General features: G+C 37.6%; 1 protein-coding gene across 1 annotated transcript; it reads right to left on the reverse strand.

Moving 5' to 3' along the window:
* Positions 1-4,687: 4,687 nt before the first annotated feature.
* Positions 4,688-15,679, reverse strand: LOC122609205. The gene is made up of 3 exons (XM_043782261.1): positions 15,451-15,679; positions 15,143-15,336; positions 4,688-5,113 (listed from the first exon to the last, which is right to left on the reverse strand). Exons 1-3 carry the CDS (start codon positions 15,677-15,679, stop codon positions 4,688-4,690), a joined length of 849 nt encoding a protein of 282 aa, XP_043638196.1.

The raw sequence follows: 15,679 nt of genomic DNA on the forward strand, positions 1-15,679 counted from the left end.
GTAATTTAGAGACTTGTTTTTATGTATTAAAACTTTATTTCGGGTATATAAAAGAGAAGCTATATATGAAAAGGTTGTACATAAGTGCTACGTGCGGGTGAGTGTGTGGGTATATGCCCTATGAGTATTAATCAGTCAATTTTATCTCCATGGTCAATATACACTATATTGGCATGTCCTTTACCATGGTAACAATTTATAACCCTCTTGTATTCTTTTTAGCTAACTTCCATCGGATACAAAAATATCATTGTACATGGCATAAAGTAATAATGAGACTTGAGTGAATTTATTTGGATTTTGAAAGTAAAGTAAAACACATTTTTTTATATTCTAAATTGTTTTGAAAGTATCAGTTCAACCCACAAGCATGTGTAAAATAAGTTGAAAAATATTGTTTGTTTTTTTATTGGTATACATATATTTAAAAATATGTGATCGATACTGGTCAACAGAACTAATTTCAATATTTGAAAGATTTTTTTAGGCAATGAAGCTTATAAAATCGACGATAGACTGTGTCAGAAGCGGTTTAACCAAAGTAATAAGAGTTAATCACTATATTGTAACTTTACTTTAACACAAGGCCGGTGTTAAAACATTGTGCTATAGGTCATGTTCAATGTTGTTTTCTATATAGGCTTCTTATTATTCGTTTCTATAATCTACACTAGCTAGTAGCTACTTACTTATTCGACAACCAACAATATCTCTCTAGCTAAACATCATCTCAGATTAACTACGTATATATGTACGTACTAGCTGACACTAGCTAAGAGCAATCGTATCGATATATTTTGTTTTATTCGATCAAATTTTATTTAAATGTGCTAACATAAGTAATAAACAATATCTAGCTAGCTAGCTTCTCCATCAAATTAAATTGCTTCTTCATCTTTTCCTCTTGTCCTATAATAATATTCCTAGCTATCGATCAGTTAATTTGTTTGAACGTCGGTAACTAAAAGGCTAGCTAGCTATTTAGTTTTGGAGTTACATGTGATATCGTTTTCAAATGAAAAGGAAAGAACAACACGAAAATAGGCTTTAGTTTAGAGTGCAACTGCAAGTAGTGATGGAAAAAGGCAGTGAACATCCCTTTCTAGTAACTGCTTACATCCATCTCAGTCCAAACACCACTCCCACCTGGGTCAGGCCTATCCTATTCTCTCCTTTTATTACTCACACTCTCACACACACACATATATCTTAAGTACTTCCTAGAATGCATAGATTATTTGTGTGTATATATACATGTGTATGTATGTATTGGGAGAGAGAGGAGAATGGTCTTGGAACATGAGTATAATTTATGTATATAAAAGAAAAGAAAAATGTTAAACAAAGCCCTTAGGACTTAACTTAACGTGCATAAAACATTGTATATTTTCATATTAAAAACTCACCCCTTGAATTTTATGGTAAGTGTACAACTAATTAATGCATCATAACAAAAACCCTTAAGGCTTTGTTTAACAAGACCCCTAAAATAAAAATATAGTATCTGGTAAAACCGAAAAAATAAGATGTAGACAGTAATATTTTTATCCGTGTTAATTATATAGATTTTCTATAAAGTATATATTTCAATTCATGTCAAACTTTCCATACATTAAAGTTTTTATGATAAACTCCGTATCATATTAAAATTTAAAGTATGGTCATTCGCCGACAATAAGTTAAAATATGACACGTATCATATACCCACGAGAGAAATTATTCTAGAGAACAGGACTAATTAAGTACCTTTTTCGAGTCATGAATTTCGAACGTAAGCAATTATTGGTACGTCTAAACCTGAACTCGTTTACTTTTTACCCGACATATGTTTTATAACTAGATTAGATTAGATGATGTATATTTAATGTAATTTTATTTACGCGTAATTAGATTATGTGCTAGCTATGTTAATACACGAGATATTTTTATATTATATTTTTAAACATAAAACTTAAATTAAACTTATTCCTTAAAGGGGTCAACATATTATATGAAATTTTCGCTGGCTACGTGTTTCATTTGGTACTAGTTTGTAAAGACAAGAATGCTATAGTATTCAAAGCAACAATGAGTTCGTTCAGTGAGTTGTTTCAGTCGATCATCTTTATTTCATTTCGTTGTATTTCGATAGGTCTACGAGAATCCCTTTTGTACAATTTTCATGGTTTTCTAGTATTTGTTATTTAATGTAAATTAATTTGAGAGTGGAGAGATCCCATCAAATTGATTCTAACTTGAGGGGTCAAGTTAGACACATGTTAATTAAAATCAATAGTTAAGATAGATATAATAAATGATTAAAGGAATATCCCCACCTATGCAATATATGTATGTAAGCTACAAATTTTTTTCTTGCAATACGCAACTTTTTCACGGATCATCCTTCTCGTGATAAAATAGCAAAACTTATTTTGATTAATCTTTGCAAAACCATCAATTCCTTAATACTGTATTCTTGAGTTTTTTTTTTAAAAAAAAAAGGTAAAAATTGGATAGGAGAAAAAAGGATAAAAATTATATTTATAAAATGCATTCTTAAGTTTTATCATTTAAAAGGAAAGAAAGGTAATAAAAGGATTTAAATGCATTTTTGAGTTAAAAGAGAAGGATAAGAAAGAATAAAAATATGTAATTTTATATTTATAGCCTCATAGTTATTATAATTTATATAAAGGTTTGAAGGATATATTGATAAATTTACAACTTATCCTTTCAAATCTTGCCAAATATGGAGAGAAAGTTTTTAGGTCCAAAACCCTCCACTTTTCCTTTCCATCACTTTCCTTTCTTTTAATTAAAAAAACTCAAGAATACAAAAATATAAGTTTTCCTCTCCTTCTCTTTCTTATCCCATAAAAATAAAACTCAAGAATGCACCCTAAATCTTTTACCAAAGATTGGTTATTTTTTATCCACGAGAAAATAGTGTTGCCAAAAGTTGATTGGAAATTTGTCGGAGAAGATGACGGGAGATTGGATTTCATCAAATTCTATAAAATATAATAAACTATGACTTAATGTCTATTGTATGTAACATATGTGGCATCCTACGTGATATCAGAGTCAAACTAGGCATGCCATGTATACGAGTGGCAGATCTTGAGAAAAGTCACAGAGGGGATCGAATTTTATGAGATCCAAAAATAATACTAAAAAAATGGATTTTCCGAACGAAATACAGATAAATTATAATTACATTATGTAGCTAAAAAAAAGGGGGATCGGGGCCCACTCGGGCCTTAACGAGAGCGGCCATTAGCTATATCAAACAAGGCGTACAATGACAATCAATTACTTATTCGGCTGATCACCAGTTACATTGAATGGGCAAAATAAAGAATTTATTACATTACCTTAACGCTCGACTATATTATTCTATAGCATACTTAAATATGCATAGTTCATTAGGTTTATAGGTTAATATTAATATCCCAAAGGGGGCTCAAAGTCAAGTTTAAAAGAGGATTAAGTGCAAAAATCGTCCTTATAGTTTGTAAGTTTAATTTGTAGTTTTCATTTCTCTGTTAACTTTTTGCCCTTCACGTGCAAGTCATCATGTGAGGGGCTTTTACATCATTCACTCTACTTCTTCCACATTTCTTTGTTATTTTTGCAACTCTCATCCTTGCAGTTAAAACTTTTTTTTAATTTAAACATTTAATCAAACACATTGTCTGCATAATATATTATTTATATACATATACAGTTGTGAATATGATATCTATAATAAACAAGTCCCATTTATAAAGTTCTTATCAATTTCAAGTTCTCATCGGTATTTAACTTAGAAGTTGATATTTTTTCTTCCGGAACGGCAAAGTTGATATTAACAAGCCTACTTATTCTAGACAGAGCGAACCATGACTCTACTTCTTTAAATAGGACTTTTAGTTTATATATATCATAACATTCACAATTATATACGTATATAAATAAAAGATTATGCAGACAATGTATTTAATAAAATGTCTTAATTAAAAAATATATATATATTAACACCACGGATGAAAATTGCAAAAGCAACAAACCATATGAGTGATTTTAAATAAGTATGGAAGAAGTAGAGCGAAATGACAAAAATGTCCCTCATGTGAACTACATGTGGCAGGACTTAATAGAAGTAAGGACGAAGTGCAAACAACATGGATGATTTTGGATAAAAGATTAACGGAGATATTTAAATTGTAAATTTGACAAAGCACATGGACGATTTTTGCACTTGTTATTAATGAATTGGAGTAAGAATATAATTTTTCAAGATAATTCGGGTTATATCTACTCATTGGATTTTCTTTTTTGAACATTTGAATGGTTAAAGTTGTTTGTCCTACTTATCGACACCTATGTCCTTTAGACACAATGTCAATTGAATTTATAGGAACCACAGAGGGGAAAAAACCTTGTATTAATCCGCTAAATGACACGACGATTAATAGAAGTAGATCTTTCCCTCTCAAAACTCGAAGCTGGGTTTTCGTAAGCCTAAGACTCTCATTCGAAGCTTCACGGCATTCATTTGATTTTGACCATATTGATAAAGCCGAACCAACTTTTCAAACCTATCCAAGTGTTGGTAAGGATCCCATTTCCTTTTTCCATCAAATTGTTGCTCTTCTATGCTCTTGAGATGATTTCCTTTCAAATTGAATATGAATGCTTGATAGACTTTTCAACATTCAAAACAATCCTATAAGTTCCCACGCCCAAAGAGATTTCCTTGTCTTTCACACGGATGATCGCATCCGCGATATTTAAGAAATGGGCGTCCAAGAATAAGAGGGACCTTCGTATCTTCCTCCATCTCGAGGATAACGAAGTCAACTAGAAAAACAATATGGCCTACTCGGACAGTCATGTTCTCAGCAATCCCAATGGGATACTGAAACGAATGGTCAGCAAGTCTAATACTCATGCGAGTAGGGCGAAGGACTCCCAAGGCCATCTTGGTATAAACCGAGTAAGGCATCAAATTGATACTAGCCCCTAAATCAGCTAGGGCTTTACAAGTAAGAGTTCTAATAGAGCAAGTGATAAGGAAGCTCCCTGGGTCTTTAAGCTTTGGTGGAATACGGTTCTGCAAGATAGCAGAACACTCGGCATTAAGAAAGGAAGCCTGTAACAACCGCCTTAGAAATAATTTAAATAAATCCATGATATGTTCTAGTTTCGAATATGTGCTCACATGAAGATCTATTCACTCTTAAATCTTAAATTATAAGACGCGTCTATGGTCTATTGTGATAAAAATGTTAGGTTTCAAGACGTAAGCGATTGTATTCAAGAAATTCTAGTCTGAAAATGTTTCATTTAGACCCTACAATTATTAGAATCATTAATTAAGGGAAAACTATAAAAGGGTTAGAAAACCCCATTTTTCTACTTCTTCACCATTCCCCCCCCCCCCCATCTCACCTCTCTCTCTCTCTCTCTAAAAACACACACATACATTCACCATCTTCACCCACAAAAATTCATCATTTGATTTTGAGTTGTTAAACCAAGATTTCTTGCACTTTTAGCTTCCTTGTGATAATCAAAACATATTTCTAGTATCGATTTTCAGGTAATGACAGCAAATTTTGAGATTTTCATCAAAATAAAAGTTTACTTTTCAAGTGTATGTTCTTGATGATTTGGTCCATTTTTGGTGTAAAAATCGTGTTAAAAGTTAGTGGGTTTGTGCTAAAAGTGTTTAGTAACCTTTTCGTGATCAAATTTGGGTCGTAAACGTGTCTTAATCTTCAAAACCCTCGTTTTTGTTGAACAGTCCCAAATTCGTCCTAAAAACACTTAAAACGAATTTAGTATCCTAGAAACGAATTTAAGTCTTCCAAAACGAAGTTAAGCTTCAAAACGAACTTAAGCTCCAAACAAACTTAAGTCCTCAAACGAATTTAAGGTTTATCTTCGTTCAGATACACCTAACGAATTTAAGGTCTATCTTCGTTCAGATACACCTAACGAATTTAAGGTTTATCTTCGTTCAGATACACCTGACGAATTTAAGGTCTATCTTCGTTCAGATACACCTTACGAATTTAAGGTTTATCTTCGTTCAGATACACCTTACGAATTTAAAGTCTATTTTCGTTAGTTGTAGAAATCAGATTTTTATACTTCGTTGTAATCCAAGTCTATCATGTACAAGGAAACCCTAATTAAGGTATAATCAAGACATATTCGATCTTGTTTATCAAAGTGCGAGTTTAAAGACGTTCATTACGAGTCTAGTGTATGAAAAACACTGTTGAGTCAAACGTTTAAGGATCTTTAGTGAACCAAATCATCAGTACATCAAGGACACTTAGTAAATAAATAATCACGAGAACTAATACATGTATCCATCTATGCTCAATGGTTTGTGATTAGGTTGACATCAAGACATACTTGGATTCGAGTAGATATATTTTACTATATCTGTGCTTATACCCTGTGCTTGTAGAACTACGCTTGTAGCAGATCACTGTGAGTCTTCGTAGCCCCTTTTTCTTTACTTATTTCGGGGTGAAAGGAATACTACTCATGCTTTTATACATGCCGTAACTACTTTTACTACTCTTTGGCTATTTGACTACTTGTTACATATTAGCCGGTCCTATTGAGGATTGTGTGTGCTCTATTGATACTATTAGCCGGTCCTATTGAGGATTGTGTGTGCTCTATTGATACTATTAGCCGGTCCTATCGAGGATTGTGTGTGCTCGCTTACTTATGTGCAAGTTGGTCACTAGCCACTACATACGACTTAATACTTGAGATCTATTGGCGGTATAAATGCTTTTATACTACTTGTTTATACTCAAACCTACGAACTCACCAACCTTTGTGTTGACTCTTTTAAGTATTCCTTTCAGGTAATCAGGCTAATCGTGGCTAGGAGTGGTAGCATGGGACTATTAGCAGACTTCAGGATTTAGGGTTGGAGTTTGCATGCTTGTACTTTGTGTTGGGTGGCAATATGCCCAATCGTATCCCCTGCGTGGGAACCTTTCGTACTTGATTTGATCATCTTTGTTGAACTTGTGTGTGTAATAACTACTACTATGCTTGTTGGGTTATGAAATTGACTATTTATGTTTATCCTAAGCACTCATTTAGTATTCCTATGTAACATCCATGTGCGCGTGTGCTTTATCTTACATCCCGAGTTTTCCGCCGCTGTCGGGGTGTTACAGATTGGTATCAGAGCCGTGGTTATAGTGAATTAGGTGGTTTAGCCTAGACTATAACTTAGGAACCGCACGTAGCATGCATGATAGGAATTATGTGTGCATTCAAACTCTATGGATTTTTTCTATATCTGCGATATTCATGCTATTATACTCATTCATGCGCAGGCCCTAGAACCATGCTACCTTACCACGTGTACTCATACTATTGGTATTCGATCTATGAGATGTGTTAAATTTAAATAATAATAATAAGTTAGCGATATGAAGTATTGTTAGCAAGGAAGTATGGCGATATATCATCACAGAAAAGCCTGATCAACTTTTCGCGTGTGGTATATTTACTATGGACTTGATGGCAACATGGATCGTGCCTTAGATGGTTAGAGCGTGGTAGCAACTCTGGCATGTTCAATAGGTATTGGTCGGGTGGAGGGTTAGCCGCTGGTACACCCTGTATACATACACCGCTAGTGCAACGGATGTAGGTGTTAGACCCGGACCACACTTTGGCTGTCGAAAAGTGATCAGAATTAAAAATTTTCAATTAAGTTGAAATGGTTGTAGTATTCATCTTGCAAACTATCTTTCATGAAACGAAGATTCTATTGTAATATTACTCTGTGCTGCATGGTTGATATTGATGATAATGTTTACTTTTTAGACATAATGCTCAATCTCTTGAATTACATGTGATCTTGAAAGTAAAATGTTTAGGATTCTAGAAAACTAACACGAGTGTGTTGAGAGTGCGTAATTGACGTCACGAATGACTATTCCTTCATTCTAACGCCGAACCCGTCTTTTCCTAATATAGGGAAAATGGTGCGAACAAGAGCAAACCCGAATGTCGAAGCACAAGATAATGGTGTTGGTCGTGGTAACCCTGGAGGTGGTCGTGGCAACCCGAGAGGAGGTCGTGGAGGGCAGCAAGGAAGAGGCCGTGGTAGAGGTCGTGGTGGTCGTGGTGATGGCATGGGTTATGGCGAGAACCCTGATTTAGCTACTATCATTGCAGAGCAGTTGGCAGCTTCAATGCCTACTATCATCGAACAAGTGACTGCTGCAATGGGTGTTGTCCCGAACCAGAACCGAAGAGCACCTGAAGTTGAAGCTGAATCTGTAAGAGTTGCACCGCAACAAGTGAATCAAGAACCAGAGAACTTTGACCCCGAAGTGGAGTTTGTTGATGATGGTGTGTATGTGGGCCCTGGACCCAGAAGAATTCCTAGAAATGATGAGTATGCTATGGGGAGAAGAGGTTGCAGTTACACCGAGTTTAAGAAGTGTGGTCCCCCAGATTATAACGGGAAAGGAGGAGCTGGTGTGTTTATGAAGTGGTTGGAGAAGTTGGAAGCAGTCATGGACATAAGTGAATGTCCATCTCATCAGAGGGTAAGATTCACTGGAGGTTCATTCACCGATGATGCACTGTCATGGTGGAATACTTTGTTAAGAGCCCGTGGAAGAACTACTACTTTCGAGACACCATGGGATCAGTTTAAAGAGATGATGAAGAACCGATTTTGTCCACTAAATGAGATGCAGAAGATTGAGCAAGAGTTTTGGCACCACACCATGGTGGGATCTGGCCATGCAGAGTATACTAGCAAGTTTCAAGAGTTGGCTAGATTGGTACCACATTTGGTGACTCCTGAGTCAAAGTTGATTGAGAGATACATCTATGGTCTCATTCCTCAGATCCGTAACACCCTGACTGGCATTCCTCCTTACTCGATTGAAGAAGCAATTCGAAGAACCAGTGCCATGACTGATGACTTGGTTAGGGCTGGGACACTGACAAGGTCTGCAGAGAAGAAAAGAGACTTTGGTGGACCCAGTAAAAGAAGGGACTTCAGAGCTGACAAGAGGGTCAGAGTTGGAAAGGTGTTTGCAGCAGTTGAGCCGGGGCAGAAGGCGTATGTTGGCCAATTTCCACAGTGTGCTACTTGTACTTATCATCATTCAACAGCAGTGCCATGCCGATTTTGTCAGAATTGTCAGAAGTTTGGACATTTGGCTAGAGATTGCAGGATTGCCAGAGCTCCAGCAGCACCACCTCATGTAGCACCGTTGAACGCTAGAAACCCACCAGTCAATCGCGGAGGATGCTACGAGTGCGGTAGCACTGATCACTACCGGAATGTTTGCCCAAGAGTTGCTAGACGACCCATTCCAGCCGCAGCTAATCAGAATTCATTGCAGATTGCAGCACCAAATCCTCCCAGAGTTAACCAAGCCCAGCAGGCCAGGGCCGAGTCTTTGCCTTGAACGCGGTGGAAGCTGCTAACGATCCTAACGTTGTCACGGGTACATTTCTCTTAAATAATCATCTAGCTACTGTGTTATTCGATACGGGTGCCGACCATAGTTTTATCTCCACTAACTTCGTGTGTATTATTAACGTGAAACCCATCCGTACTCATGCTTGCTATGAAATAGAGGTAGCTAGTGGTGAAATCTCTAAACTTGACAAATTTGTGCCTAAATGTGTGTTAACACTAGATACTCATTCATACTATATAGATCTAATCCCGTTTGAAATGGGTAGCTTCGATGTAATAGTGGGGATGGATTGGTTATCCCGGTAGATGCAACCATTGTATGTCGTGCAAAAATTCTTAGAATCCCCTTAAGTGGGGGAGAGGTATTAGAAATTCAAGGCGAGAGACCCGAGACACACAAACAGATCCTAATGAGCACAACAACTGAAGTAACCAAACTAGCTGATATACAAATAGTTCGTGAATTTCCCGATGTCTTTCCTGATGACATCCAGGGATTACCCCCGTCTCGCCAAGTCGAATTCCGAATCGATCTCATTCCTGACGCTATGCCGGTAGCAAAGACACCATATCGTTTAGCACCTTCTGAAATGCAAGAACTCGAGTCACAGTTGCAAGAGTTACAAGATAAGGGATTCATTCGACCAAGTTCATCGCCATGGGGCGCACCGATACTATTTGTAAAGAAGAAGGACGGATCTTTTCGCATGTGCATTGATTATCGTGAGCTCAACAAGTTAACCATTAAGAATCGATATCCTTTACCGCGCATCGATGATTTGTTTGATCAATTGCAAGGCGCAAAGTACTTCTCAAAAATCGATCTTCGATCGGGCTATCATCAGTTAAGAGTTCGTGAAGAAGACGTACCGAAAACGGCGTTTAGCACGAGATATGGGCACTTTGAGTTCTTAGTGATGCCTTTTGGTCTGACGAACGCACCCGCCGTTTTCATGGATCTCATGAACCGTGTATGTAGACCCTACCTTGATAAATTCATCATCGTATTCATCGACGACATCCTCATTTATTCCAAGACGAAACAGGAGCATGAAGTGCACTTGAGGAAAGCCTTAGAACTTCTAAGAGCTGAAAAGTTGTACGGGAAGTTTTCAAAATGTGAATTTTGGTTGGAGGAAGTAAAGTTTTTGGGCCATGTAGTTGACAAAATGGAATCAAGGTCGACCCCAGTAAAATAGAAGCAGTAGAGAATTGGAGAAGGCCAGAGACACCGACAGAGATCAGACAGTTTCTCGGTTTAGCAGGCTACTACCGACGATTTATCGAGAACTTCTCAAAGATCGCACAACCTCTTACCCTGTTGACGCATAAAGATAGGAGTTTCGAATGGGGAGAGAAACAAGAAGAAGCTTTCAGAATCTTGAAAGAGAAGTTATGTAATGCCCCAGTCTTAAGTCTTCCTGAAGGGACCGATGATTTTATCGTTTATTGCGACGCGTCGGGTCAAGGCTTAGGATGTGTGCTGATGCAGCGAGGCAAGGTCATTGCATATGCCTCACGTCAACTGAAGATTCACGAAAAGAACTATACGACACACGATTTGGAGTTGGGAGCTATCGTTTTTGCACTCAAGTGTTGGAGACATTATCTATACGGGACAAAGAGTGTGATCTACACTGACCATAAGAGCCTTCAGCATATCTTCACTCAGAAAGACCTTAATATGCGCCAGAGACGATGGCTAGAGTTGTTTAGCGACTACGATTGTGAGATTCGATATCATCCCGGAAAGGCAAATGTAGTAGCAGACGCCTTGAGTAGGAAGGATAGAGTTAGACCAAGACGAATTAGAGCCATGAGCATTACCGTGCATAACAGTCTGAAGGATAGGGTTATTGGGGCACAAGTAGAAGCAAACAAGAAAGAGAACATTGATAAAGAAGGGCTTGGAGGTATGATAGAACGATTTACTCAAGGGAATGATGGAGGACTGTACTTTTGTGATCGGATGTGGATACCACTGTACGGAGGACTAAGGAAACTGATAATGGATGAAGCGCACAAGGCAGGATACTCTATACACCCGGGATAGATAAGATGTATCAAGACTTGCGAGATTTATTTTGGTGGCCAGGGATGAAGAGCGATGTGGCAGTTTACGTGAGCAAGTGTCTAACGTGTTTGAGAGTTAAAGCGGAACATAAGAAGCCAGGAGGACTACTAACACAACCAGAGCTTCCCAGCTGGAAGTGGGAGAAGATCACTATGGATTTTGTCACGAAGTTACCAAGAACGAGTAGTGGTAAAGATGCTATATGGGTGGTGGTAGATCAACTGACCAAGTCAGCGCATTTCATACCTATACGTGAAGATTATTCTATGGAGCAGTATGCACGTCTGTATCTTAAAGAGATTGTAGCTAAACACGGTGTCCCTGTATCAATCATTAGTGATAGGGATAGTCGATTTACCTCAGGATTTTGGAGATCATTACAACGAGCTTTGGGAACGCGAATCGATATGAGCACAGCCTACCATCCGCAGTCAGACGGACAGAGTGAGAGAACGATTCAAACACTCGAAGACATGCTAAGAGCCTGTGTCATAGACTTTGGAGGAAGTTGGGACACTCATCTCCCATTAGTCGAATTCTCGTATAACAACAGTTATCACGCAAGTATCGGGTGTCCACCTTATGAGGTTTTGTACGGAAGGAAATGTCGATCTCCACTCGCATGGCACGAAGTAGGAGACATGCAACTAATAGGTCCAGAGATCATCCTCGAAACTACTGAAAGAGTTGCTCAAATCAAGGAGAATCTTCTGAAAGCAAGAGACAGACAAAAGAAATATGCAGACAACCGAAGGAAACCTTTAGAGTTTCAGGTTGGTGATCGAGTAATGCTTAAAGTTTCGCCATGGAAGGGCGTGGTCAGATTCATAAAGAGAGGGAAACTAGCTCCAAGATATGTCGGACCGTTTGAGATCGTAGAGCGCATTGGTGCAGTAGCCTACCGTTTGAAACTTCCCCAAGAACTAAGTAACGTACACGATGTCTTCCACGTATCGAACCTCAAGAAGTGCCTAGCCGATGAAACAACATATGTTCCTTTGAACGAAATACGAGTAGACAGTAACCTAACCTTCAAGGAAGAACCCGTGGAAATTCTAGAACGAATAGTCAAAAAGCTCAAGAGACATAAGTATACTATGGTGAAAGTTCGTTGGAACTCCCGTAGAGGTCCAGAATTCACTTGGGAACGAGAAGATCAGATGAAGCTTAAGTATCCGCATCTGTTCGCTTAGCGTATTATCCTAGTCTAGCAAGTAAACTTAAGGACTTAATTCCTAACTTGATACTTGATGCTTATTATGCAATGTGATATTTAGAAAAGTCAATGTGAAGCATGCTACTTGTTACTCTTGATGCAAATACACTTAGCACTAAACATGCAATCTAATACTTGTAAACTTAGTGTGCAAGCGAAGCATGAAACATGATGTGTAAATTCGAATTTCGGGACGCAATTCCTTTAAGTGGGGGAGAATGTAACAACCGCCTTAGAAATAATTTAAATAAATCCATGATATGTTCTAGTTTCGAATATGTGCTCACATGAAGATCTATTCACTCTTAAATCTTAAATTATAAGACGCGTCTATGGTCTATTGTGATAAAAATGTTAGGTTTCAAGACGTAAGCGATTGTATTCAAGAAATTCTAGTCTGAAAATGTTTCATTTAGACCCTACAATTATTAGAATCATTAATTAAGGGAAAACTATAAAAGGGTTAGAAAACCCATTTTTCTACTTCTTCACCATTCCCCCCCCCCCCCATCTCACCTCTCTCTCTCTCTCTAAAACACACACATACATTCACCATCTTCACCCACAAAAATTCATCATTTGATTTTGAGTTGTTAAACCAAGATTTCTTGCATTTTTAGCTTCCTTGTGATAATCAAAACATATTTCTAGTATCGATTTTCAGGTAATGACAGCAAATTTTGAGATTTTCATCAAAATAAAAGTTTACTTTTCAAGTGTATGTTCTTGATGATTTGGTCTATTTTTGGTGTAAAATCGTGTTAAAAGTTAGTGGGTTTGTGCTAAAAGTGTTTAGTAACCTTTTCGTGATCAAATTTGGGTCGTAAACGTGTCTTAATCTTCAAAACCCTCGTTTTTGTTGAACAGTCCCAAATTCGTCCTAAAAACACTTAAAACGAATTTAGTATCCTAGAAACGAATTTAAGTCTTCCAAAACGAAGTTAAGCTTCAAAACGAACTTAAGCTCCAAACAAACTTAAGTCCTCAAACGAATTTAAGGTTTATCTTCGTTCAGATACACCTAACGAATTTAAGGTCTATCTTCGTTCAGATACACCTAACGAATTTAAGGTTTATCTTCGTTCAGATACACCTAACGAATTTAAGGTCTATCTTCATTCAGATACACCTTACGAATTTAAGGTTTATCTTCGTTCAGATACACCTTACGAATTTAAAGTCTATTTTCGTTAGTTGTAGAAATCAGATTTTTATACTTCGTTGTAATCCAAGTCTATCATGTACAAGGAAACCCTAGTTAAGGTATAATCAAGACATATTCGATCTTGTTTATCAAAGTGCGAGTTTAAAGACGTTCATTACGAGTCTAGTGTATGAAAAACACTGTTGAGTCAAACGTTTAAGGATCTTTAGTGAACCAAATCATCAGTACATCAAGGACACTTAGTAAATAAATAATCACGAGAACTAATACATGTATCCATCTATGCTCAATGGTTTGTGATTAGGTTGACATCAAGACATACTTGGATTCGAGTAGATATATTTTACTATATCTGTGCTTATACCCTGTGCTTGTAGAACTACGCTTGTAGCAGATCACTGTGAGTCTTCGTAGCCCCTTTTTCTTTACTTATTTCGGGGTGAAAGGAATACTACTCATGCTTTTATACATGCCGTAACTACTTTTACTACTCTTTGGCTATTTGACTACTTGTTACATATTAGCCGGTCCTATTGAGGATTGTGTGTGCTCTATTGATACTATTAGCCGGTCCTATTGAGGATTGTGTGTGCTCTATTGATACTATTAACCGGTCCTATCGAGGATTGTGTGTGCTCGCTTACTTATGTGCAAGTTGGTCACTAGCCACTACATACGACTTAATACTTGAGATCTATTGGCGGTATAAAATGCTTTTATACTACTTGTTTATACTCAAACCTACGAACTCACCAACCTTTGTGTTGACTCTTTTAAGTATTCCTTTCAGGTAATCAGGCTAATCGTGGCTAGGAGTGGTAGCATGGGACTATTAGCAGACTTCAGGATTTAGGGTTGGAGTTTGCATGCTTGTACTTTGTGTTGGGTGGCAATATGCCCAATCGTATCCCCTGCGTGGGAACCTTTCGTACTTGATTTGATCATCTTTGTTGAACTTGTGTGTGTAATAACTACTACTATGCTTGTTGGGTTATGAAATTGACTATTTATGTTTATCCTAAGCACTCATTTAGTATTCCTATGTAACATCCATGTGCGCGTGTGCTTTATCTTACATCCCGAGTTTTCCGCCGCTGTCGGGGTGTTACAAAGCCTTTGCCTCATCAAATTTCCCTTTGTCTGTCACGAGCTACTTAATGAACTTGGCATAATTGGGCATCCCTGAATGAGATCAACTAAAGGAACATTAATATGAACATTTTTGATCATGACCACAAACTTGTTATATTGCTCCTTCAACTTTGTTTTCTTCAACCTCTGAGGAAATGGTATCATTGGCTTGTAAGGTTTAACCTCAGCAACCACAACCGGTTTTGGAGGAGTGATCGGAGTCTTCACGGTCGTATCTTCCTCCATCTCTATCTCTTCATCAACAATAGCATCATCGTTCCCTTCATCCTGCACATCTGAAACAACAACATTAGGCATAGGAGGCGTGTCATAAGACCTACCAGTACGGGTGGTGATGGCTTTGGCTTGCTCATTACGGACTGGGGGTGGAGTGTATTTCTATCCCTAACTGAACTGAGGTCTAGGATTATGCTGTGTGTTGCTAGGAAAAGTCCCCGTGGGCCTAGGAAGAGCTGCCATCCTACTTTCGAGATCCTTGAAGTTAACACACTGATTTTTAATGTTGATCTCCACCTTCCCGTTTATCTGATCCAACCTCTCACTCAAAGCCTTGGTGTCATCCCTGATCATTTGTATGCTAGTGTTTGTTTCAGCTTGATTACTAACCAACTGCTTCAT

Source organism: Erigeron canadensis, chromosome 7 (genome assembly GCF_010389155.1).
Source record: "Erigeron canadensis isolate Cc75 chromosome 7, C_canadensis_v1, whole genome shotgun sequence".
NCBI classification, from domain to species: Eukaryota; Viridiplantae; Streptophyta; class Magnoliopsida; order Asterales; family Asteraceae; genus Erigeron; species Erigeron canadensis.

What these genes read in the sequence shown, in the direction of transcription:
- LOC122609205 (XM_043782261.1), bottom strand. Translation starts at nt 15,679, where the DNA reads ATGAAGCAGTTGGTTAGTAATCAAGCTGAAACAAACACTAGCATACAA. An exon ending in TAATCCTAGACCTCAGTTCA is followed by an intron (nt 15,337 to 15,450) that starts GTTAGGGATAGA and finishes TTGTTGTTTCAG; the next exon opens with ATGTGCAGGATGAAGGGAAC. An exon ending in AGCAATATAACAAGTTTGTG is followed by an intron (nt 5,114 to 15,142) that starts GTCATGATCAAA and finishes CGGTTGTTACAG; the next exon opens with GCTTCCTTTCTTAATGCCGA.